Raw genomic sequence first — 23,804 nt, 5'->3', positions numbered from 1 at the left:
GCATCAGTCCTTCCAATGGATATTCAGGACTGACCTCCTTTAGGATGGACTGACTGGATCTCCTTGCAGTCCAAGGGACTCTCAAGAGTCTTCTCTAACACCATAGTTCAAAAGCATCAATTCTTCGGCACTCAGCTTTCTTTATAGTCCAACTCTCATATCCATACATGACTACTGGAAACACCATAGCCTTGACTAGACAGACCTTTGTTGACAAAGTAATGTCTCTGCTTTTTAAATACACTGTCTAGGTTGATCATAGCTTTTCTTCCAAGGAGCAAGCATTTTTTAATTTCATGGCTACAGTCACCATCTGCAGTAATTTTGGAGCCCCAAAAAATAGTCTATCACTGTTTCCATTGTTTCTCCATCTATTTGCCATGAAGTGATTGGATCGGATGCCATGATCTTAGTTGTCTGAATGTTGAGTTTTAAGCCAACTTTTTCACTCTCCTCTGACTTTCATCAAGAGGCTCTTTAGCTCTTCTTTGCTTTCTGCTATAAGGGTGGTATCATCTGCATATCTGAGGTTTTTGATATTTCTCCTGACAATCTTGATTTCAGCTTGTGCTTTATCCAGCCTGACATTTCACATGATGTACTCTGCATATAAGTTAATTAAGCAGGGTGACAATATACAGCCTTGATGTACTCCTTTTCCTATTTGGAACCAGTCTGTTGTTCCATGTCCATTTCTAACTGTTGCTTTCTGACCTGCATACAGGTTTCTCAGGAGGCAAGTTGGGTGGTCTGGTATTCCCATCTCTTTAAGAATTTTCCACAGGTTGTTGTGATCCACACATTCAAAGGCTTTGGTGTAGTCAATAAAGCAGAAATAGATGTTTTTCTGGAACTCTCACTTTTTCAATGATCCAGCGGATGTTGGCAATTTGATCTCTGGTTCCTCTGCCTTTTCTAAAACCAGCTTCAACATCTGGAAGTTCGCACTTCACGTACTATTGAAACCTGGCTTGGAGAATTTCAAGCGTTACTTTGCTAGCGTATGAGATAAGTGCAATTGTGCAGTAGTTTGAACATTCTTTGGGATTGCCTTTCTTAGGGATTGGGATGAAAACTGACCTTTTCCAGTCCTGTGGCCACTGCTGAGTTTTCCAAATTTGCTAGCATATTGTGGGCAGCACTTTCACAGCATCATCTTTTAGGATTTGAAATAACTCAGCTGGAATTCCTTCACCTCCACTAGCTTTGTTCATAATGGTGCTTTCTAAGGCCCACTTGACTTCGCTTTCCAGGATGTCTGGCTCTAGGTGAGTGGTCACACCATCGTGGTTATCTAGGTCATGAGGATCTTTTTTGTACAATTCTTCTGTGTATTCTTGCCATCTCTTCTTAATATCTTCTGCTTCTGTTTGGTCCATACCATTTCTGTCCTTTACTTGTGCCCATCTTTGCATGAAATGTTCCCTTGATATCTCTAATTTTCTTGAAGAGATCTCTAGTCTTTCCCATTCTGTTGTTTTCCTCTATTTCTTCACATTGATCACTGAGGAAGGCTTTCTCATCTCTCCTTGCTATTCTTTGGAACTCTGCATTCAGATGGGTATATCTTTCCTTTTCTTCTTTGCCTTTGGCTTCTCTTCTTTTCTTGACTATCTGTAAGGCCTCCTCAGACAGCCATTTTGCCTTTTTGCATTCCTTTTTCTCGGGGATGGTCTTGATCACCGCTTCCTGTACAGTGTCATGAACCTCCGTCCATAGTTCTTCATGCACTCTGTCTATCTGTTCTAATCCCTTGAATCTATTTGTCATTTCCACTGTATAATTATAAGGGATTTGACTTAGGTCGTACCTGAATGGTCTAGTGGTTTTCCCTACTTTCTTCAGTTTAAGTCTGATGGAAGTGTAAGTGGATACAATCCAATTGGATAAACACTTTGGCACCATCTTGTAAAATTGGAGTCATGCCTGTTTTACAACCTAGGCTTGGCTGGAACTGGTCAAAAATTGAGAAGTTCCTGCAGAAAGCAAATGGAGACAGATGGAAGTCAGGTCCCGTGTCCTCATAGTAAGTGACATTGTTTGAAGAGGAGAGGATGTGGTGGACTTAAACTCTCAAGTCTTATTTACATATCAAAAAAAAAAAAAACATAAAACTTCCACCAAAATTGGTGCAACTAAAAACCCTGGCAGACTTTAAAAAAGAAGGAAATTATGACACAGGCTATAGCATTGATGACCTTTGAAGACATACTCAGTGAAATACTCCAAACACAGGACAAATAATGTATGAGTCCACTTATGTGAGATACCTAGAGTAGTCAAATTCGCAGATACAGAAAGTAGAATAAAGATTCCCAGGGGCTGCAATTAGGGGAGAATGTGGAGTTAATGGGTACAGAGTTTGAGTCTGGGATGCTGAGAAAGTTCTGGAGACAGACAGTGGTGATGGTTGCACCATTATGTGAATGTGCTAAGGGCCCTGAACTGTACACTTAGAAATGCTTTAAATGGTAGTTTTTATGTACATTTTACCACAGTAAAAAAAAATTATAGGGGTGGAAGGAACTTGGCAAGTGTCCTATGAAATTGGTTGTTCCTAGAAAGATTAGTATGAGCTTCATTAAAGAAACTAATCCTAAGCCAGTATATTTGGCGTGATTTCTGAATAGCTCTATATCGGCAGCCACAGTTGTGAATTTTCAATTTTGACATTTTATAGATGCCAACAAAGCGTGGTCTCCAAGTGTGTGTCCCATCTTCCCACCACGCATGTACCAATGTGCTCACGTTCCAGTCTTTACTGAGTGGTACTATACGCCAGGCACTGTTACAGGTCCTCATGATGCTGCAGACAAAGCCACTGGTCACATACAGCTTAGGCATTGATGCAGCAAATTTGCTTTTGCTTAGTGGTTGCTTCATTATTTCATTTGATGGGTTCATAGTGACAATGATTTGTGAACCCTCTTTGGCAACCTCTTCTGTATGTAAGTAGAGGAATTTCAATGATATGACAAAACCACAAAGAATGATTTAAACCAAGTTTATTCATCCATATCTTTTTAGATAAACCTAGAAAAGAAGTCATTTTGCCCACTTACAGCTTATCTCACAAAGGCTGACACTGAAGCCTAAAATACAGGCCATATATAAGAAGAGGAACTGCCCTGGGGTGAGGGGAGAGAATTAAGAGATGAGGGAGAGAGATTGGAAGGTCTGAGCCCCACCTTCTGGGTCTTATCAGAGTTTGAGCATTGATAAGGAGCCTAAAGAGCTGGTCCAAGAACCCAGCATGTCTGTAGGTCCTTCCAGGCCAACCTGGTCCTCAGTTTCCAGTGAAAGGTGCAACTCTGATGTTTTCTTTCTTTTTCCTCCCACCCTCTTCATTCATTCATTCATTCATTCATTCATTGTGTTCAACATCTGTAAAGAACCTCCTGTTTGCTGGCTATTATGTCCCTTCCTGGGGAGTATCCAGGGTACCCTGAGCTCTGCTCTCCCTCAGCTCACACTCTGCTGCCCAAAAGGGTAGCCAACCTGTGAGAAGCCCACCTGTGGGACCCCCAGGCACCTGAGCTGGGTCAGCTGATGGCAAATGTCGGCTTAAGCGAGAATCATAAAATTAAGTTAACCTTGACTGTCCTCTAGGGCAAACCAGGACCAGGTCTTTTTGTGGTGGATTGTGCAGTGGGACACTTACGTGACTGTCCTCCTGGTCCTCTGTGGAGAGGTTCCTTCTCACGGTTCCTTCAAGTCAAACAAGAAGTTAAGGACTTCACAAATCAACTGAAGAAGAGTCCTGGATTTTTGCATTTCCTCCACTCTTTTGCACTCATCTCACCCACATCTCATCTGACAGTTTTGTTTTTTTAGTCATTTCTTTTTGTTGAGTTGTTCCAGAATGTTTAACTTGCCTTTCATGGAAATAGTGACTCTCACTTAATTCAAAGAATGTTTAACTGCATTTCCAATCACATTTGAAGTAGAAGTGGCATAGGAACACATTTGGTGACAAATACGGCTTCCGCCTGGTAGCACAGAGCTCAAGTGTAGGAGCTGACAGGCTCCCACTTCCTGCTAGAGAAGGGTTTACCCGCCTTGGCATCTAGCCTGCCCTGGATGTCAGCCGACAACTTTGTGCTAAGTATAGGTTGGTTAAGAGAAGGTCTAAGGGGAGAAATGGTTTCATTGAGGAGGTAGAAGTAGATAGGCTTTTGGAGCTAAGCAATCTTGTAAATTCTAATGACAGTTCTGCCTCTTATCAGTTCTTTCTCTGAAGGACTTGAGTAAGTCACTTAACCTCTCAGGCTCAGTTACAGGATTCTCATAAAATGGAGGCCATTATTCTCGCCCCATCTCAGCCAGGCCCCTTGAGTACTCCATTGAAATGCACTTGACTTTACCTCAGCCTTTTGTGTTTCAAAGGCCTTCATTTTTATCTCTTCCATCCTAAAGCTTGATGACTCAGCCTTCCCTGGCTGAATCTTAAAAGAGAAGGACCCCGAGGAGCACCTTTTTATCCCTTCACCAGGAGTGCAGACTCAGGAGACCAGCAAAGAAGCTGTGGGCTGGCTTAAAGGAGGGAGATGGGAAGAGATTCTAGGAAACTGGCCCTTGAGTCTTGAGTAGACTGTTTATTAGCTAAGGAAGCCCTGCTCAGAAGTGATGGGCAAGGGCAGGAAGTGGCAAGCAGGGGACCCAGTCCTCAGGTCTGAAGAGCCCAAGGTTGAGTAAGCCATAATTCCTGTCCTTGGGAAAGTCACAGACTATTTAGGATTAACCAGTAAGGAAATAGAAAATCCCAGTGCAGCCTGCTAAGTGCTGTGAAAAGTGAAGAAGTGATAGTGTTAGTCACTCAGTCGTGTCTGACTCTTTGCAACCCCACATAGCCTGCCAGGGTCCTCTGTGCATGGGATTCTCCTGGCGAGGACACTGAAGTGGGTAGCCATTCGCTTCTCCAGGGGATCTTCCCGACCCAGGGATCAAACCCAGGTCTCCCACGTTGCAGGTGGATTCCTTACCATCTGAGCCACCAGGGAAGCGCTCAGTGCTGTGAGGCAGGGAAATAAAGGGAGAGTGAGAGCCGCAGGAGGAGCCCTGTCTAGTTGGGAGCATGACGCCATCTGTGTCTTGGAGGGATTTCTGTATCCTGTTATCCAAATTCAACTGCATCCGTGTCCTCTGCCCTCACGTCACTATTCAGCCCCCAAACACCCAGGCTGGCCTTCTCACCAAGTCTTTTCCCTGTTGCTCCTCTACTTAGGGACTTGGAGAATAGGGAGTGGAAACTCACGTGGAAGTTAGGAAGGACAAACCAGATGCTGGGTAGGCAAGCAGTAGGGATGGCGCCATGGCTACAGAAACACCTGCCAAGAATGCCCTGACCGCTTTCTGGGGTCAACAGGAAACACCTCAGAGGAAGCCAGCTGTGACCAGGACCTCAAAGGATAAAATGGAATATTCCAGGTAGATTGGATGGGAATGGTGTTCCCAGCATGGTGTCACTTAATCTTGACAGGTTTCACTGGGTGAATTCTGTTCAGCCTGTTTTATACATCAGAAAATGAAGCATCATACACATTAGTCACTTACTTGCCCCAAATCACACAGCTCAGTATGACAGAGGTGAGCTGTCTTCTGAGTTCCCACCTGAATGTATTTTCCCAGAAAAATGTTTTTTGTTAGTTAGCAGGTCTATAGAATTATTCTTGTGCGTGTGTATACTAAGTCACTTCAGTCATGTCTGACTCTTTGCGACCCCATGGACTGTAGCCTGCCAGGCTCCTCTGTCCATGGGATTTTCCAGGCAAGAATACTGGAGTGGGTTGCCGTGCCCTTCTCCTGGGGGATCTTCCCGACCCAGGGATCGAACCCGCATTTCTTAACGTCTCCTGCATCTGCAGGCAAGTTATTTGCCACTAGTGTCACCTGAGAAGGCCAAATTCTTGTGAACCCTCTTTAAATTAAGTGGATTTTTGAGAGCTAACCCCAGAACAGAGACCCTTAGTATAACATTCTCTCCTTGAAAGAACATTTGAATTTGAAGCAGCAGGCACGGATGCTGAATTTTTGAATTGGGAACTGCTGCACTTAAAAAGAAATACCCTAAAGGAGAGGAGAAAAACCAAGAGAAAACATGCCATCCATATGGGGAAATGATCTATGTTCCTAGAGGCAATCTGTAGCATTTGCATAAGAGGAGTAGCACATAACTCAAGTTTTAAAACATTTTATAATACTTAGAGAGGTGTCAGATTTCGCATCTTTTGAGGAAGATAAGGGACCGCCGTAGATTAGCATCCTGAGCCTGCCGTAGCTAAGCAGACTGCAGTGAAAAATGAAGCAGGGGAAGCCTGAGAGAGGGTAATAAGAATGATGAATGGTGAGGTTGATTTTGGAAGATTGGGATGGATTGAGGAAGAAAAAACAGTTGCGTTGGGGGAGAAGATCTAAAATCTAGAATTACCACCTTCCATCCAGCCCCCTCTTTCCTTCAGGCCAGTGCCTGTTTGATTTCATTGCATGACCCACGTCCGAGGACTCGAGTGTTTTATTGTCTCCGTGCCCTGCCATGGCTGGTAAACCCAAGGAGTTCTGGGATTAAATATGAGGCGGCTGGCCCCTATCCAAGGAGCTTGTCTTTTGGCATCGTCGCTCTGTGGCTTATACCTGGGAATTGCCCATTCACCCAGCAAACAGGAGCACCCACTGTGGGCCAGACTGCAGAGCTGTCATTGGGCTATTTAACCTCTGCACCTTGTCCTCACCTGAGAAAGTAGGGACGTAATCATTCTACGGAGGAGATGTAAAGATTAAAAGAAGTGGCTCATTAATACAAGACATGTAGTAAGCCTAGCATTCTTTCTTTTTTGCCTTTTGTATTTTTTTAAATTGAAGTATAGTTGATTTACAATGTTGTGTTAGTTTCAGGTGTATAGCAAAATGATTCACTTATATATGTATGTGTGCATATATATACATATATATGTTTATGTGTATATATATATAAATAATATTTATATACACACATGTACTTTTTCAGATTCTTTTCCATTATAGGTAATTACAAGACACTGAATATAGTTCCCTGTGCTATATAGTAGGTCTTGTTGTTTATCTGTTTTATATATAGTAATATATATCTCTTACACCTAGTATTCTTTTAAAAAAAAAAAAAACTGCCAATTTCTTAATTCCATTTGTTTTCAAAGAGAAGGATGGTTTTTCATGTGGCAGTGCTAAAGAGCCCCAGCCTGTAAAAAGATATTTTCCTATAGCACATCTCAGTTGTGGTCTTTTGTTTTCTTGTCTTTTTGTTTGTCTATTTCTGGACTGTTACTTGACGTGAAAAGGTGCATGCCTGCTGTATTTCCATTGTGAATTGTACTCCAGTCCATTAAAGATAGGTCCTTTGTTTTATTTTTCTTTTGCTATCTGAATTTTTGTTTTTTTAATTGGAATATACTTACTTTACAATGCTATGTTAGTTTCTGTTGTACAACACTGTGAATCAGCTGTCTGTATACATATATTCCCTCCTCCTTGAGCCTCCTTCCCAGCGCCTTCCCCATCCCACCCCTCTGGGTCATCACAGAACACTGAGCTGAGCTAGGGGTCTTGTTATTAACAACCTGTGAGTATGGTCTGCACCCTCTTGGGGTAATGTTCAGTCAGACTAGCAGGCAAAACCTGTGAACCAGGTGTCTTCCTCCTCATCCACCCCAGTGCTTACCTTTCACAGGCCGGAATCGGGGACCTGCAGAGGGGAAGGGGCTCACCCCAGGTTAAGCACTGATGGGTGGTCCATCGCCTGATGTCTTGACATTGTGCTAGAGAACAGCTCACCCAGTGGAAGGGACTTGAGGTGCTTTTAGCTAAGTCTTTCGTCTTTCCTCAACACTCACCCATTCTTGGCTCATGGGGTACTTTTTAGAACTTAACTCCGTTGATTGTTATTGATTAAAGTTATCCATCGCTGGCTTGGTTACACAAAGCTGAAGTTTAGGTGCATTTATTCCTGGAAACATCAACTCTAGAAGCCAGCCAATGACCCTTGGAGAGTTTGCCTTGCATATAGCACTTTGTGGAGCATGTGGCCACACGGTGGGTTTTCTTTAAGACAGAGGAGAGCTGGGGAGAGGGAATTTCTGTTTACTGTGTACTGTACCGGATGCCATATTATAAAATCCTGCACCAGGGAAATCTGACCAGTTTTATGGATCCCCCAGCCTATTCCCCCACACATTCTGTGTCAACACACAAAACTGACTGTGGAATGCCTTTGGGACAGGTTCCTGAGAAGCCCACCGTAAGAAACACTTCCCCAGATACACTGGGCTCTGTTAAGAAGGAGAAGGGTTTTGAGAGAGTGGAGCACCAACTAAGCAGTGTTTGTTAATTATGGACATGAGTCACTGAAGTTTTTAAGAATGGAGAGATGATGAGTTTGATAGGGAACAACATTTTTACCTAAAAATCCCTATATAAAGAGGGAAACAATTTCAAATATGTATTTCTAAAAGTTCCATCTCTGTTACAGATTCTTTATAAAAGGAGTTACTTTTACATTCATCACATTTACATTAAAGGGTCAGATTCAGGGCTGTGTTTTTTTTTTCCCCCAAAAGCATGAGATAGCATACCACCGACAACCGTTTTTTCATAAAAGCAGAAATGCGTGAATCATCTTTACATATGTCATCTATTATACTTCCTTTGCCTTGAGTTAACTAGTGAAGCTCTTTGTTGGCCAGAGGGTTTCATTCTCATTCCTCATGTCACTAGAATGTATTGGAAAAAGTCTGATATCTTCAGTCTTTATAGTTACCCAAATCAACGCCATCTATTAATAATAGTACCAAAGTACTGATGCACACGGGCTTCCAGTGTTTTTTACAAACTTGCCCATCAGTGGTGGGAATTCAGTAAGGGGCACTCCCTCTGTAACTTTTCTTAGAATCCTCTTGTTATTCCAGTTAAAGCAACTGTACCTTCAATGATTCCACACATGCACTCTCCATAAAACATTATCATCATTGAAGTAGGAATTCACTGCGCAGAATAGAATTTCCCCAGGACATCTTTCCTGTAGCACTCACTGGGGAGTTGCTTTTTGTGTATTTCATTTTCTAAACAGAATCTTGCAAATAACATAAGATGATGCATGTCCGAATCCTCTGTACTTTGATTTAACTCTATAGCAAACCTCCCATGTAATTTGTTATAATACTAATTTCTTCAGGCTTTCATCTGTTTTCTAGGATTCTTCCTACAATATTTGCTGACCAAGGAATTTACTTCGTTTGTTACCAGATTATCTTCTGTGTATTTTTCCAGCCATTTTTGCCAAGGCAGGAAAAACAAGTGTTTTCCTTATTGGATTTTATTATCTTTCATTTTGATGTATGAAATCTCCAAAAAGACTGCAGAACCCTTTTCATGGGGTTTTAGTGAATGTTGTAAAGTTCAAGACTGGCTATCACAAGATTTAAAACGTCATCAAAAATATATAGAGGCTCATCTTCATATTCTGGATGCTTTGTTTTTAAATGTCTTGCTAACCATGCATCTTTGTAGTAACGTTAAGTAATATCTCAAGGCATAATACGCACTTGGGGTGAAGTTTTTCCTTTACGATCATGCTTGTAAATTGTTTTTGAAGTAGTCTTGAGGATTTAATTTTTCTTTAACCAGTTTCTTGTCAGATCTAATTAGATAGGCATTTCTGTACTTGGGGATGTAGCTAAGAAAGCGCTCGTGTTGGGAACAGAAGAATCAGCTCAGCTGTTTTCTTGCTGGTCACATGCTTGTGTTCTTAGTATTCTCAATCGGTCCTCCCTTTGTAGAGCTCTTTTTTTGTTTTTAATATGCACTTTTATTTGGAAGAATTTTAGACTTGAAGAAAAACTCTAAAAGTAGCAGGTAGAGTCCAGTTTTCCCTAATGTTAACATCTTTGTGTGTGTGTTCAGCTGTGTCTGGCTCTGCTATCCTTTAGACTATAGCCCTCCAGGCTGCTCTGTCCATGGGATTTCCCAGGCAAGATTACTGGAGTGGGTTGCCATTTCCTTTTCCAGGTGATCTTCCTGACCCAGGGAAAGAACCTGCATCTGCTCTGTCTCTTGCATTGCAGGCAGATTCTTTACCCGCTGAGCCACTGGGGATGCCAGCATCTTATGTAACAACTGCCAGCTTGTCAAAACTGACATGCCAACATGGATGCATTGCGGTTACTAAACGTCAGGCTTTAGCGTCACTTCACCAGTTCTTCCCTTTATGTCATAGTCTCCTCTAGCCTGTAATAGTTTCTCAGTCTTTTTTTGTTTTTCTTTCATGATTGACCTTGATACTTCGGAGGTATGAACTGATAAGGTACTCAAATGGGTATCCTCTCGTGATCAGACTGAGGTTATATAGGTCTTTGGCAAGACTGTCTCAGAAGCGAAATGCCCTCCTCATGACATTCTGTCTGGAGGAATCTCATCTCTACCCATGGCACCACTCACGTTCATAACCACCTTTCCTTTTTTTTCCTTTTTTCTTTTTGAATATTTTATTTTATTTTATTTTGGTTGTGCTGGGTCTCTATTGTGGCGTATGAGATCTTTAGTTGCAGCATATGGAATCTAGTTCCTTGACCAAGGATTGAACCCGAGCCCCCTGCAGTCTTGGCCAGGGGATCACCTTGCCAGGCTTCTGTGCCATAAATTACTGTGTTTCCCTTTCCTTCTTCCTGTTTTGGAAGTGAGTCAGGACACCTACCCCGAACTGGAAGTGAGCAAATTGAGCTCCACTTGCTGGGGAGGGGGTGGAATCCAGGTCTGTCACTGGGGTTCTTCTCTAAGGAGTTTTGTCTCTTTCCCCCATGTATCCTTATTTCTTAGATCATGAAGTCATATCCCCATGGGCTCATAGAGATTTATTTTGCACTTTGGGTTATAATAATGCAGGACTCTTTTTAAGTCCTTTGTTCATTTTGTGACAGTTATTTTAGTTAAATATTATTGTTATTATCAAGTAATATTCATAAATGCACTGAAAGAGATATTAGCATGACTGGTAATACACTTAGCCAGGCATATTTGTTCTCAGTACAGCTCGGTATGAGGGCTCGGGATCCTGCCCTCTGCACTGACACAGTGAGACGTGGAAACTCCAGTGACAGAGCCCTCCTGCCTCTCCTCCTCTCTCTGCTTCTTGCTCTGTCTGCCTCCTCTGTCCTGACAGGGTGACTTCCGGCAGCCTCCTCAGCTAGTATGGAGAGCTTTGTCATTCAACAAATACATACCGCACACTCGCTGTGGCCCAGACACCGTCCTGAGCACTGATCATGCATGGTGAACCAGGTAGTGGGACTGTGCTCTCCGAAGCTTATATTCCAGTGCAGAAGACAGATATCAACCAAGAAAACAAATGATCAACCTGGTCCTTTCAGGCAGGAAAACACACTGTGAAGAAATCCTAGCAAGGGAATGTAAAAGCGACGAGTACTCAGGATCTCAAATTGAAGAGAGAGACCCCTCTCTCCCCCAGTGACCCTGCAGGGCAACTCTGTTGACCCTTCCTGGGACTCATGCGCGCAAATGGTCTGGAATGTCTCATTGGTTATACCCTTCGAGTTGCATGCCCTTGCTCTGGCAGATCAGACCTGACCAGTAGCCCTGTTATAATCACCGGAAGAAGGTAAGGTCTGGTTCTTTGAAGGAAAGTGCAGAGCATGCAGAAAAGCGACAACAAGACCTGCTGGGATCCTGGAAGCCAGCTTTGCCTTCTCGTAGTTTCCAAGCAATGACTCAGGGGGCATTACTAACATTCTACCAAACTGGCTTCTCAACCAGCCTTGATAGCATCCCTCACCTGAAGAGTTCATACCTCTCTCTGGAGGTGGAAACTACTTCCTTCTGTACTCCTTGTCCTCAAATCAACGGAGACACCCTGGAGGATGCTGTAGGGAGGGGTTCTGTGAAAGTGAGTACACAGTAAGTCCTCTACATGTGAACCTTCAAGTTGTAAACTTTCAGCAATGTGAACATGCATTTGCATGTCCAGTCTTGCAAGTCAGTTCATCTCTCTGGCGTCCACTGTTACGTGTGTGCATCCTCTACAAGCGGTTGTGCTCCTGTGTACTGAACAGCACTGCACACAGTACCGTACAGCAGAAGATACTCAGAAGAGGCGGCAAGAATACACAGAGGAGCTGTACAGAAAAGGTCTCCACGACCCAGATAATCACGGTGGTGTGATCACTCACCTAGAGCCAGACATCCTGGGGTGCAAAGTCAAGTGGACCTTAGGAAGTATCACTACGCACAAAGCTAGTGGAGGTGATGGAATTTGAGGAGGTTGAGCTATTTCAAATCCTAAAAGATGATGCTGTGAAAGTGCTGCCCTCAATATGCTAGCAAATTTGGAAAACTCAGCAGTGGCCACAGGACTGGAAAAGGTCAGTTTTCATTCTAATCCCAAAGAAAGGCAATCCCAAAGAATGCTCAAACTACCACACAATTGCACTTATCTCACACGCTAGTAATGTAATGCTCAAAATTCTCCAAGCCAAGCTTCAGCAATACATGAACCGTGAACTTCCAGATGTTCAAGCTGGTTTTAGAAAAGGCAGAGGAACCAGAGATCAAATTGCCAACATCCGCTGGATCATTGAAAATACAAGAGTTCCAGAAAAACATCTATTTCTGCTTTATTGACTATACCAAAGCCATTGACTGTGTGGATCACAATAAACTGTGGAAAATTCTGTGCAGACCACCTGACCTGCCTCTTGAGAAACCTGTATGCAGGTCAGGAAGCAACAGTTAGAACTGGACATGGAACAGCAGACTGGTTCCAAATAGGAAAAGGAGTACGTCAAGGCTGTATATTGTCACCCTGCTTATTTAACTTATATGCAGAGTACATCATAAGAAATGCTGGGCTGGAAAAAGCACAAGCTGGAATCAAGATTGCTAGGAGAAATATCAATAACCTCAGATATGCAGATGACGCCACCATTATGGAAGAAAGTGAAGAACAACTGAAGACCCTCTTGATGAAAGTGAAAGAGGAGAGTGAAAAAGTTGTCTTAAAGCTCAACATTCAGAAAACTAAGATCATGGCATCCAGTCCTATCACTTCATGGCAAATAGATGGGGAACAGTGAAAACAGTGGCTGACTTTATCTTTCTGGGCTCCAAAATCACTGCAGATGGTGATTGCAGCCATGAAATTAAGACGCTTACTCCGTGGAAGGGAAGTTATGACCAACCTAGACAGCATGTTAAAAAGCAGAGACATTACTTTGTCAACAAAGGTCCATCTAGTCAAGGCTATGGTTTCTCCAGTAGTCAGGTATGGATGTGAGAGTTGGACTACAAGGAAAGCTGAGTGCCGAAGAATTGATGCTCTTGAGCTGTGGTGTTGGAGAAGACTCTTGAGAGTCCCTTGGACTGCAAGGATATCCAATCAGTCCATCTTAAAGGAGGTCCGTCCTGGGTGTTCATTGGAAGGACTGATGCTGAAGCTGAAACTCTCAATACTTTGGCCACCTCATGCGAAGAGCTGACTCATTTGAAAAGTCCCTGATGCTGGGAGGGATTGGGGGCAGGAGGAAAAGGGGACGACAGAGGATGAGATGGTTGGATGGCATCATCGACTCAATGAACATGAGTTTGGGTGAACTCTGGGAGTTGGTGATGGACAGGGAGATCTGTTGTGCTATGGTTCATGGGGTTGCAAAGAGTCGGACACGACTGAGCGACTGAACTGACTGACTGACAGCAGTGTATAGAGTACAATAGTCCAGTATCTTTATTTCAAGCCCAGGATGCCCAGAAGTAAGCATTAACAGCAGCAGTGATGTTGTTGGCACTGCTATACTTTTCAAGGTACTGTACTGTAAGATGAAAAATGTTTTATTTTTTGTGTTTTTTTGTTTTTTATGTATTATTTATGTGGAAAGTATTATAATCCTATTACAGTACTATATACCCAGTTGTGTTAGTTGGGTGCCTAGGCTAACTTGGTTGGACTTACGCGCATGCTCTCGTTCATATGTTTGGGTGTGGGGGACTTAGTGTAAAGTTTTAGTAATTAATTTCCTCTGCAGGGAACACGTAGGGCTGGCCCCCATCCACAGGTCGAGTGACTGCAGAGACGTCACGCTAGGCAAAGTTATAGAAGGTCCTTGGGCTGAGTGCATCACTTTCCCACTTCTGGATCTCAGAGGTCCATCTGGAATTCTTCAGACAGACCAGACAGAATCCAGTTCAAGTTGATTAGTATTCCCATTTTAGAGCAAACAAAACAAAACATTGAGCATGATGAATGTTAGAGAACGTAACTGAATCTTCTTGGAGTTGTGACCCTCCCAGCCCTGAGTATTTTCAAAGTTATCCACTTTCCTATTTTTTATTTTGTGATTTTTTTTTTTTTTCGCCTCTCCTCAACCTCTACCACCTCAGGCAGGGAAAATTGAGAAATGTTACAGATGACAGACTAGACATGATCAGCTGTAAGACAGGCCTCAGATGCATGCCCTGGCCTAAGTGTCTACATTTTCCAGATGAGGGAGCTAAATAATCACTGAGTTTGGTCTTTCTTCCCCTTTCCTGGGTAATGATGCATTTTTGTCTGGGGAGAATTTTTTTCTGGGGCTTGTGAAAACCAAGGGACAACAGGAACCTTTGTAAAAGGAGGCTGAGAGTCACAGAGGATCTGTGGCTTGTAGTCTTGAGTATCAAGGGCACCATTTTTATTTAACAGCAGCTACCTGGCACTTGTCAGGAGTGAGAAAAGAGAAGGGAGAGAACTGGAGTAGAATCTTTAGCAGTTGACGGTTGGGGAGCAGGAAATCGAAGTGGATTCCATGGCAGTCAGGAAACACTAACCAAGCCTGTCACTGTGTGTGCAGAGATGGACAAACACAGGTCTTGCAGTCACAGAACCATCAGTCTAGGTTTAAGTACAGCCTGAGGGTCAGCATCACCTTGAAGACAATCCTTGGGGACAGATCACATATATTCCTGAGACTCCTGCACAATGAGTGCCGGTCTGTTTCAGGCTCCACAGCGGACATCTTTCCATTTCTTGTCTCGCTGGTGCTCTGAAGCACATATTGTTATTGATGATTCCTTTTAACAGATTGGAAAATAGAGGTGCAGATATGTTGTTTGGGTGACAGAGTTGGGAAAGGCAAAAGCAACATTTGCCTCTCTCCCCTGCCTTTTAGCACCCTCCAGTCTCTGCCCAAGGAGTAAATCCACCTGAGTGTCTGCCTTCCTGCATAGCCCCTTCTTGAGATGCTACCAGGAGGACCCTCCTCTGGGCTGTTGTCTGTATGCATCCTACCATTCTGCCCCTGGCTCCCTCAACCTGCAGTTCATGCTCTTAAATCTTATTGCTTATTCCTCTGCTTTCCTGTTTTCTTCCAGCCTTCCTAGTTGATAGGGTGGCTGTTTCATGCAGTCTATAACCAGATTTATTTTGTAATTTAATAAGCACAAGTGAAATGCCTTCATGCCCATCAATCCATCAGTCCTGGTCTTGACCACACATGGCAAGGCAGTTGCTCTTAGTCCCTTTTATAGATGAGGGACTGGCTTCATGATACTAGGCAGCCATGTCCAAGCCACCTCGCAGATAAGAGCTGGACTTGGGACTCGGATAAGGTGTGTGTCTTGTTCTTTTCTAGCATGCATCATAATCCTGAAGATGACAAGGAGAGGAACTTGAGAGACCATTGTCCTTCTTGAAGCACCAGACAAGGGAAGAACAGAGGAGCTTAAACTCCTTCAAGAGAAAATGACAAGCTATTTGGTCCTTAGACGAAGAAAAGGGGACTATGTTTCTCCATCCTAAAGCCCACATGAATAGGGCTTTTATGACTGATTTGCTGTAGACAGACAGAAAATGAGGATTATTGAGAATGTCATCATCATGATTTCCATTCTTGAACAAAATTGCAACTATTGAATACTAAGTACCTGGCAGGCTGTATGGCACTCAGGAAGAATAATAAGTCATGGTCCCTGCTGGTTCAGAAATTCCTATTCCAGAGCTGCCAGGTGCAGGAATGTAAATAAATAATTACAAGAGCATGCAATGAGTTCTCTAATAGAATTAAATACAAGAGCATTAAGGAAGGACCCAATAACTGCCTTGGGTGTTATATTAGGAATGCTCACAGTGAAAATCAGAAAACCCAATTTGTAGTGGCTAAAAATAAAATAGGGTGTTTGAATTTCTTCCCTAAGAGTTCTGGTGTAAGCAACTATAGAATTGGTTTGTAGATTAGCAGTGTGTTGACCTCACAGTCACAGAATGGCTGTCATGGTGCCAATCTTCACATCTTTATTCATAACAGAAAAGTGAGTGGGGTGGGAGAATGATATCTTTTCTGAACCTTATGACTAAGAAATCAAATATATGCTTTGCCATCTCTTTTTGAGCAATCCTGGGCCACATGGCCTCCCCTAGCAGCAAGGGAGTCTGGGAAATCAGAGTAGAATCATCATGATTAGCTGAATCCTGAATGAATCATGAGCCACTTACGGGGGCTAGGGACATTGCAATTACAAGCAAAATCAATGTTAGGAATGAAAAATAGGGAAGAGAGAAAGACTGCTCAGAGGCAGCCTTCTGACACGAGTCGTCAAGGAGGGAATTACAGAAGAGGTGCATTTGAGCTCATCCATGAAGGATAAGCAGTCATGTGTATGGTAGAGGAGAAATAAGGATATTCTAGGGAGGAGGGGGACATATGCAAAGGCACTGAATCATGGAAGACATGTTCAAGAAATACCAGAAAGTTCTTTTCTCCTGGAGATAGAGTTGGAATTGTAAGTGGAAGCCAGTGTGCAACAGGTTTCACTGCCGATCTAAAGAGGATAGTTGTTATTCTGTAAACCAAGAAAGTCAGTGGAGGTTTTGAGACAGAGACCCGTTTTCCAAATACTCTATCTCAGTAACTTGGAACACATTAGCCCTTTGTTCTTATTTACCTGGCATTTGCACACAGGTTCTGATTTCTTAGCAGTTTTGCGCCATCTATTATTTTATTCCAGAGGGCTTCCTTGGTGCCTCAGATGGTAAAGGACCCACCTGAAATGCAGGAGACCCAGGTTCGATCCCTAGGTCAGGAAGATCCCTTGAAGGAGGGCATGGCAACCCACTCCAGTATTCTTGCCTGAAGAATCCCATGGACAGAGGAGCCTGGCAGGCTGTAGTCCATGCACAGACAAAGAGTCAGACAGAGCTGAGTGACTAACACTTTCACTTGTGGGTTCCAAGGACTTCAGAAGTCAAAGTATTGGCTACACTCTTCCCATAGCCTTATCCTTGTACCAGGGCCTTGTTTCTGTCTTTGAAATGCTTTTTCCTGCACCCTTGATGGGTGACAGAGTTTTTCTCCTTTCATCACGTTGACTTCCACTGTCTTCTCAGATGATGTTTAAGTTTCCTGGACAGTAGTCAATTTCCATCAATTTCTCAGGCTTATCTCAGGTTGACTCTAAGTCTGCACATATTTTCAGCCTTTACAGACTTTTCAGATCCAATCAGATCACACCCCTGGGGCCCCCAATGCCTGGCAGCTTCTGCAGCCCACCTGCCATGCAATGTGGGTGCCACCCCTCCACTTCCCCCTCAGTCGGAAGTTCAGCTTGTATATCTGAGAAGCGCTAAATCACCCTGCAGCCTTTGTATTCCAGGTTTGGGTACAGTCTCTACATTCAGGAGGGGAGAGTAGGTATCATTTCTCATCCTGTAATCTGAAAATCTCATGTTCATTGCTGTAATCAGTCATTTGATGATTGCATGGGAGGAATAAGAAAGATTCTTAATGTCTCTACCTCTGAGTTTGAATCCTGCATCTCCCACTCTCTAGCTATATGACTCAGGGAGATTTGCTGAACTTCCTTTACCTATAAGATGGGATCGGGAGAATATCACTTGTAACATTAAGTAAAGGGTCAATGAACTATGAAAAGTGAGGTGTCCAGAGCAGTGCTTGGCACATAGCAGGAATCCAGTATATGTTAGCTGCTAATATTAATAATATTTTTATTACTGTGCTAATGTGTCCCAGCAAGCAGAATAAGTTAAGATTGGTTTTCAGAGACTCAGAAGTACCAGCTTCTTGCAAAAATGTTTTGGGGGCACATTCCCAGTGTTAGTTTCTCTCACATGTGAAAGCTCGTCAGTGTATACCATCTACACCACCAACTTGCTGCCCCTGAGCCAGCGATGATGGGTGATTCTATCCCTCAAGGGACCAGGAAATGACATCTCTCAGTAGTTAGACATGTGCTGATCAGAATTATCAGAAATACTCATCCTGAGTTGGAGTTTCAGAAGCAGACGCATGACAGTCGCAGGAGCAGTGGCCTGGGAGGCAGAGCTGGGCACCGCTTTTCCCTCTGCTGTGACTCTGGGCAAGTCCCTTTCTCCCTCTGTGTCTTAGTTTCTATAAACTTGCAGTGACCCAGCCCCAAAATGACCACCAACAGCCTCTCTTTGCCATCTCTTTAAAAACCATGCGTCATACCTAGTGGATGGTTATGTAATATCTGCCTCTTCCCCTCAGTTGTAAATTCCAGAAATAGAGCTGTGATCTTTTGAGTACATCACTGCAGCCAATGCAGGAGACCTAAGAAACATGAGCTCCATCCCTGGGTTGGGAAGATTCCTCTGGAGGCGGGCACGTCAACCCATTCCAGTATTCTTGCCTGGAGAATCCCATGGAGTCTGGAGGGCTACAGTCCATGGGGTCACAAAGAGTCAGACACAACTGAAGCATCTTAGCACATGCACACACTGCGGTCACAGACCCAGTCAGGACCTGGCACAGAGCTATTGCTCATTCTAATATTTTTTTGAATGAATGAATGATGTGGTATAAAGAAAAAGATTTGGGAGTAAGACCCAATTTAGAATTAGGACGTGCTACTTACTGAGAGACTCTCATGATTATGGCCTGTAAAGTAAGAATGATAACAGAAAAAAATTTGCCAGGTTGTTTTGAGGACTGATGTGAAAGTTTACACACACACACACACACACACACACACACGCCCACCCCAGAAGCCCTGGCCTATGTCTAGCATATAATTAGTGTTAGGTAAACAATAGATATTTTGCTTGCTTCTATAGAGGCTAGCAAAGGGGAATGGAGTATTCTATGTTCTGATGATTAAGTCCTAGGTGACAAAGTAAATCTGAATATATATTAATAGACCTAGCGTGCACTCACCTATCACAGGGCAGCCAGGTTCGTGCCTGCTTAGTCGCTCAGTCATGTCCAACTCTTTGGGACCCCATGGACTGCAACCCACTAGGCTCCACTGTCCATGGGATTCTCCAAGCAAGAACACTGGAGTGGGTAGCCATTCCCTCCTCCCGGGGATCTTCCTGACCCAGAGACTGAACCCAGGTCTCCTGCACTGCAGGCAGATTCTTTACCACCTGAGCCACTAGCGAAGCCAAGTTCCTAGGGTTTTCTAAAACCCCCTTGGCCTGCTAGCGACCCACCATCTTCTCCCCCTACCTTCCTTTAACCTTTGCTGCTTTTCATGGAACCTCATGTTTTGCCTTAGATGATACACAGATCTAGATCCCTGGGCAGACACAGCATAATGAGGCATAATGGGCTAAGAGGTGGCCTGGAGTAAGAGGAGGGTGGGAGGCAGTGGGGGAGCACCAGGAGGCCTGTATCCTCTTCCCAGCCCTGGCCTGGTCCAAACTCCCCACGTGACTGTGAGCGAACCATCTCTCCTCTGCAGGTTTCCCTCTCCACACCTGTAAAGCTCTCAGCCATTGACACAGAACACGATAGCACTCAGGAACCTGGGGTTTGGGGTTCGGAGCTGGGTTTGTCTCAGCTCTGCAGCCTGACCGCTGTGACATATGGGCAGGTCAAAGCACCATCTTTGTAAAATGGACAGTGGGATTCAGATGGGCTCATTTGGAGCATTTAAGGACATGGTGCCTCCAGAGTTTCCAGCAGGTTTGTGAATGCGAAGTTACGATTTGTTTGTTGGGAGCCTCACAGGCCGGCACTGACATGCCTCTTAGTTAAAGTTTCTCCCTGATGAAGAAGCTCAGGTTTCCTGAGTCAGATGCACATCCATCAGCCTTCCTGCTGGCTCAGCACTTGGCAAGCACCGGCATCTTTCACAGCAGAGACATGATCCCCACTGGGTGTGAGTGTCAGCAGCTCGCATGCAATCATTTTAATGTCTGGCCCCAGACCTCCTTCTGCCCCGACTGGGCATGTCTCAGGAGAGTCCCCCCTCTTCTACCCTTCAAGCCCCAGCTCGTGGCAAGGGCTAAGTCTCCTTCTAAGAGATGCTTCTCTGAGCTTCCAGAGATGCCATTTCTTCTTGATCCTCCCTCCATGATTGCCTCCTATTACCTGCCTGGGGACCCATCTCCCCAGCAGGCCACAGACAGGCACTGCCAGCAGGGACCTCTGCCATCTCCCAACTCCGTATACTGTAGGCACTTAATAGTCAGAGCCCTCATGTACTGAGCACTCGTCCTATGCCAGGCAGTACTTCCATGCTTTACATGTATTAATGAGTTGATTTTTCCCAGCAGCTCTGGGAGACAGTGCATCCGTCAGTCCTGGCTGGAGGCAAAAACCATACCAATTATTTGAACAGAGAATTTAATCTTTAAAAATGATAACTAGATGTAAAGAGTTCACTTGGTAACTATAAAAGCAAAAATAGAAAATTGCAGGAAGCAGTTCCCACCCCTGGAGCTGAAGTAACAGAGGGAAGAGGTGGAAATTAGTCCAGCTCAGGGCTGGAAGCCACACTCTGAGGTGGGGTCTGCAGGCAGCTCCCAAGCCAGCAGCACCAGGCGGGGACAGAGGACCAGGAAGTGGGGTCTGAGTTTTGGAAAAACCGCAGAGTGGATTTAGCTGCTGCTGAAGGAAGGAAGTGCCACAGCTGGTGTGGAGAAAGGACTTAGGGACAGGAAGCAAAAGGAACGGGCAAGTCTTTCTTTCTCCCCTCCTGACTTTTTCTCCCTCTCATGAATAGGAAGTGGCTGGCAGAGCAAAAGTAGGGCTTGCAGAGTCTTGGCTTCAGCATCACAAAGCAGGTTTGGAGCTGAGAGGCAAAAGCTTAAAAGACTGATCTCACCTGGAGCTGTTACTATTCAGTTTCACAGATGAGGAAACTGAGGCACAGAGAGATTCAGCAGTCTGCCCAAGATTAAACCACTACCTAGAGCAGAGCAGGATTTGACTCCAGGCAGTCTGGCTTCAGCACCCTGGCTCTTAACCCCTGGACCGTAAATGCTGAATGATGAATGGATGGATGAATGGGTGGGTGGGTGGATGGATGGATGGATGGGTGGGAAGGCCCCCAGATAGTGCTTAGACAAATACCCAGCCATGCTTCCCACAAGCACAGTTCCTCCCGGCCTGACTGTCTCTTTGTTGCCCACCAGGTCATTCACTGGAACTCCCCCAAGAAGCTGCGGGTGAAGAACAAGCACGTAGAGTTTTTCCGTAACCTCTACCTGACCTTCCTGGAGTACGATGGGAACCTCCTGCGACGGGAGCTGTTCGGCTGCCCCAGTGAGGCTGACGTCAACAGTGAAAACGTGAGTGGCCCCAGGGCTCGGCCACATAGGCGGGGGTGGCCTCTCTGCTGGTCTGCCAAGGACCTCCAGTGCTTGGCTCTGTGCCAGGCTCCGGGCAGGCCCAGGAGGAACCAGGTGCCATCCCCACCTTGGAGTGGGGAACGGGGCAGCGGGGGGACAGGCACATCAGCAGGTCACTTCCATGCTCATCTCTGGATGCAGAGGGGATACGTGTGCCCAGACCAGGTGGAGTCAGAAAGGAGCTGCCAAGCAGAAGGATCAGAGTGAGAAAAACCTCAGTGAAACAACAGGCTGAGGGTCTCTCCTCAACTGGGGACTCTGAGGGCTTTGTGGACACGCCACACACATGGGACACCCAGGATTCAGGGTCAGTACATGGGGTGGCACAAAATATTTTCACAGCTAGATCACAGACACAGCTGACATCTACTGTATTATCCTGTTTCTTCAGGGTTTATAATTTCTTTGTATATCTTATTTGATGCTCATAGAAATCTTTTTTTTTTCCCCAATTAGAGTTGAAGACATTTTAGACACAGAGAGGTTATACAGTTTGCTTGTAGTCACATAGCACGTAGGAGCAAATTGAGATTGATTTGAAGCTCTAAGGAGCAGGAAGTGGGGAAACAGCTTATTATAGTGGAAAAGGCAGGGCATGTGGGATCAGCTTGGCCTGGTTGGGCTTTAATCCCTACTGATTTCCACTTCTGTGATCTCAGGCAAGTTACTCAATCTCTGTGCTTTGGTTTCCTCATGTGTCAAATAGAGATAAGAAAAGCTGTCATAGGGCTATTCTGAGACTGAGAACCTCTGTGTAATCCATCTCAGTCAGCATCTGCCCTATATTGCTATTGTTGTTCAGTTGCTATGTCATGTCCAACTCTTTGTGACCCCATGGACTGCAGCACACCAGGCCTCCCTGTCCTTCACCATCTCCAGGAGCTTGCTCAAACTCATGTCCATTGAGTCGGTGATGCCATCCAACCATCTCATCCTCTGTTGTCCCCTTCTCGTCCTGCCTCCAATCTTTGCTCTGTGTTAGATGCTTGATAAATGTTTGCTCCCTGTACTCTCCTTGACCCTTAGTATTAAACACATGAGTAACTGGTTCATTCAGTCAGTCAACAAACGTTTATTGAAGGCCTTCTTGTTCTGAGCGCTGAGGATTCATTCACAGGACAGTGATCCCCGCTCTCATGGTGCTGCTATTAATATTTTAGTAGGGAAGATACAGTAACCAGACAAGCTATCAGGAGAAATTATCAGCCAGCGGCACATGTTACATAATGACATGAAGTCAAGGAGGACTTCTGAGGAGGTGACATTTTATCTGAGACTCAGATTCAAGGAAGAGGCAGCTGTGGAAGCGTGCAGGATCAGGGGAATACAAGTCAAAGTCACACGAGGAGGCAGTACCTCCTCAAGCCTGTCAGGAACAAAAGATAGTAAGAGTTGGCAAAGACGCGGAAAAGTTGAAACCTTGTCCACTGTCAGTAGCATGTAAATGGTGTAGCTGCTATGGAAAACAGTATGGAGGTTCCTCAAAAAAAAAAAAATAATAATAATAATAGTAGAGCTGTCATATGATCCAGCAGTCCTACTGCTGGGCATATGTCCTAAAGTAAATTAAAATCAGGATCCTGAAGCAGTGTTTACATTTCCATGTTCAGTGCAGCAGTATTCTTAATAACCAAGCTACAGAAACAACCTAAGTATCCATTGAAAGGTTAATGGGTAAGGAAAATGCAGTCTGTACACATACAATGAATGTTGTTCCACTTTAAAAATGAGGCCAGTCTTATCATTTGTGACAACATGGATGAACCTGGAAGACATGGTGCTAATGAAATGAATCGGTCACAGAAGGACAGATACTGCACAAGGTCTCACATACGAGGCTTCTGAACTAGTCCCACGTATTGATGCTGACAACAGAATGGTGGCTGCCAGGGGTTGGGGAGAGGGGTCATGAGGAGTTGATGTTCAGGGGCTGTAAAGGTGCAGTTAGTGCCAGAGATGCCCTCTACAAATATGTTTAAGAGTATAGATTCCATGTTAAGTGATGTTACCACACACACACACACAAAGGAAAAACCAAGAAACATTTCGAGGTGATGGTTGTCTTTAATACCTTAAACGTTGTAATAGTAACATAAGTACACAAATACAGCCAAACTCACTAGATTGTTTTCATTATGTGTCATTTTTTGTATCCCAACTATACTGCAGTAAGACTTCAGTG

At 44.3% G+C, this 23,804-nt stretch overlaps 1 protein-coding gene across 8 annotated transcripts in view; it reads left to right on the top strand.

Annotated features, from left to right (window-relative positions):
• The window catches only part of LARGE1 (LARGE xylosyl- and glucuronyltransferase 1), a 589,892-nt gene that overhangs the window by 511,862 nt on the left and 54,226 nt on the right, over positions 1-23,804 (top strand). For all 8 annotated transcript variants that reach the window (XR_010663630.1, XR_010663631.1, XM_065938554.1 and 5 more), the window contains one exon: positions 21,407-21,562. Coding sequence is in view for 6 of the 8 variants with exons in the window: in XM_065938554.1 (XP_065794626.1) it covers positions 21,407-21,562 (156 nt within the window). In the remaining 2 variants the exon portion in view is untranslated. The remainder of the gene's footprint in view (positions 1-21,406; positions 21,563-23,804) is intronic.

The sequence above is a fragment of the Muntiacus reevesi genome, chromosome 1 (genome assembly GCF_963930625.1).
Source record: "Muntiacus reevesi chromosome 1, mMunRee1.1, whole genome shotgun sequence".
NCBI classification, from domain to species: domain Eukaryota; kingdom Metazoa; phylum Chordata; class Mammalia; order Artiodactyla; family Cervidae; genus Muntiacus; species Muntiacus reevesi.
Note: the sequence above shows the minus strand (reverse complement) of the source record. Positions and strands in the feature narration are given on the sequence as shown.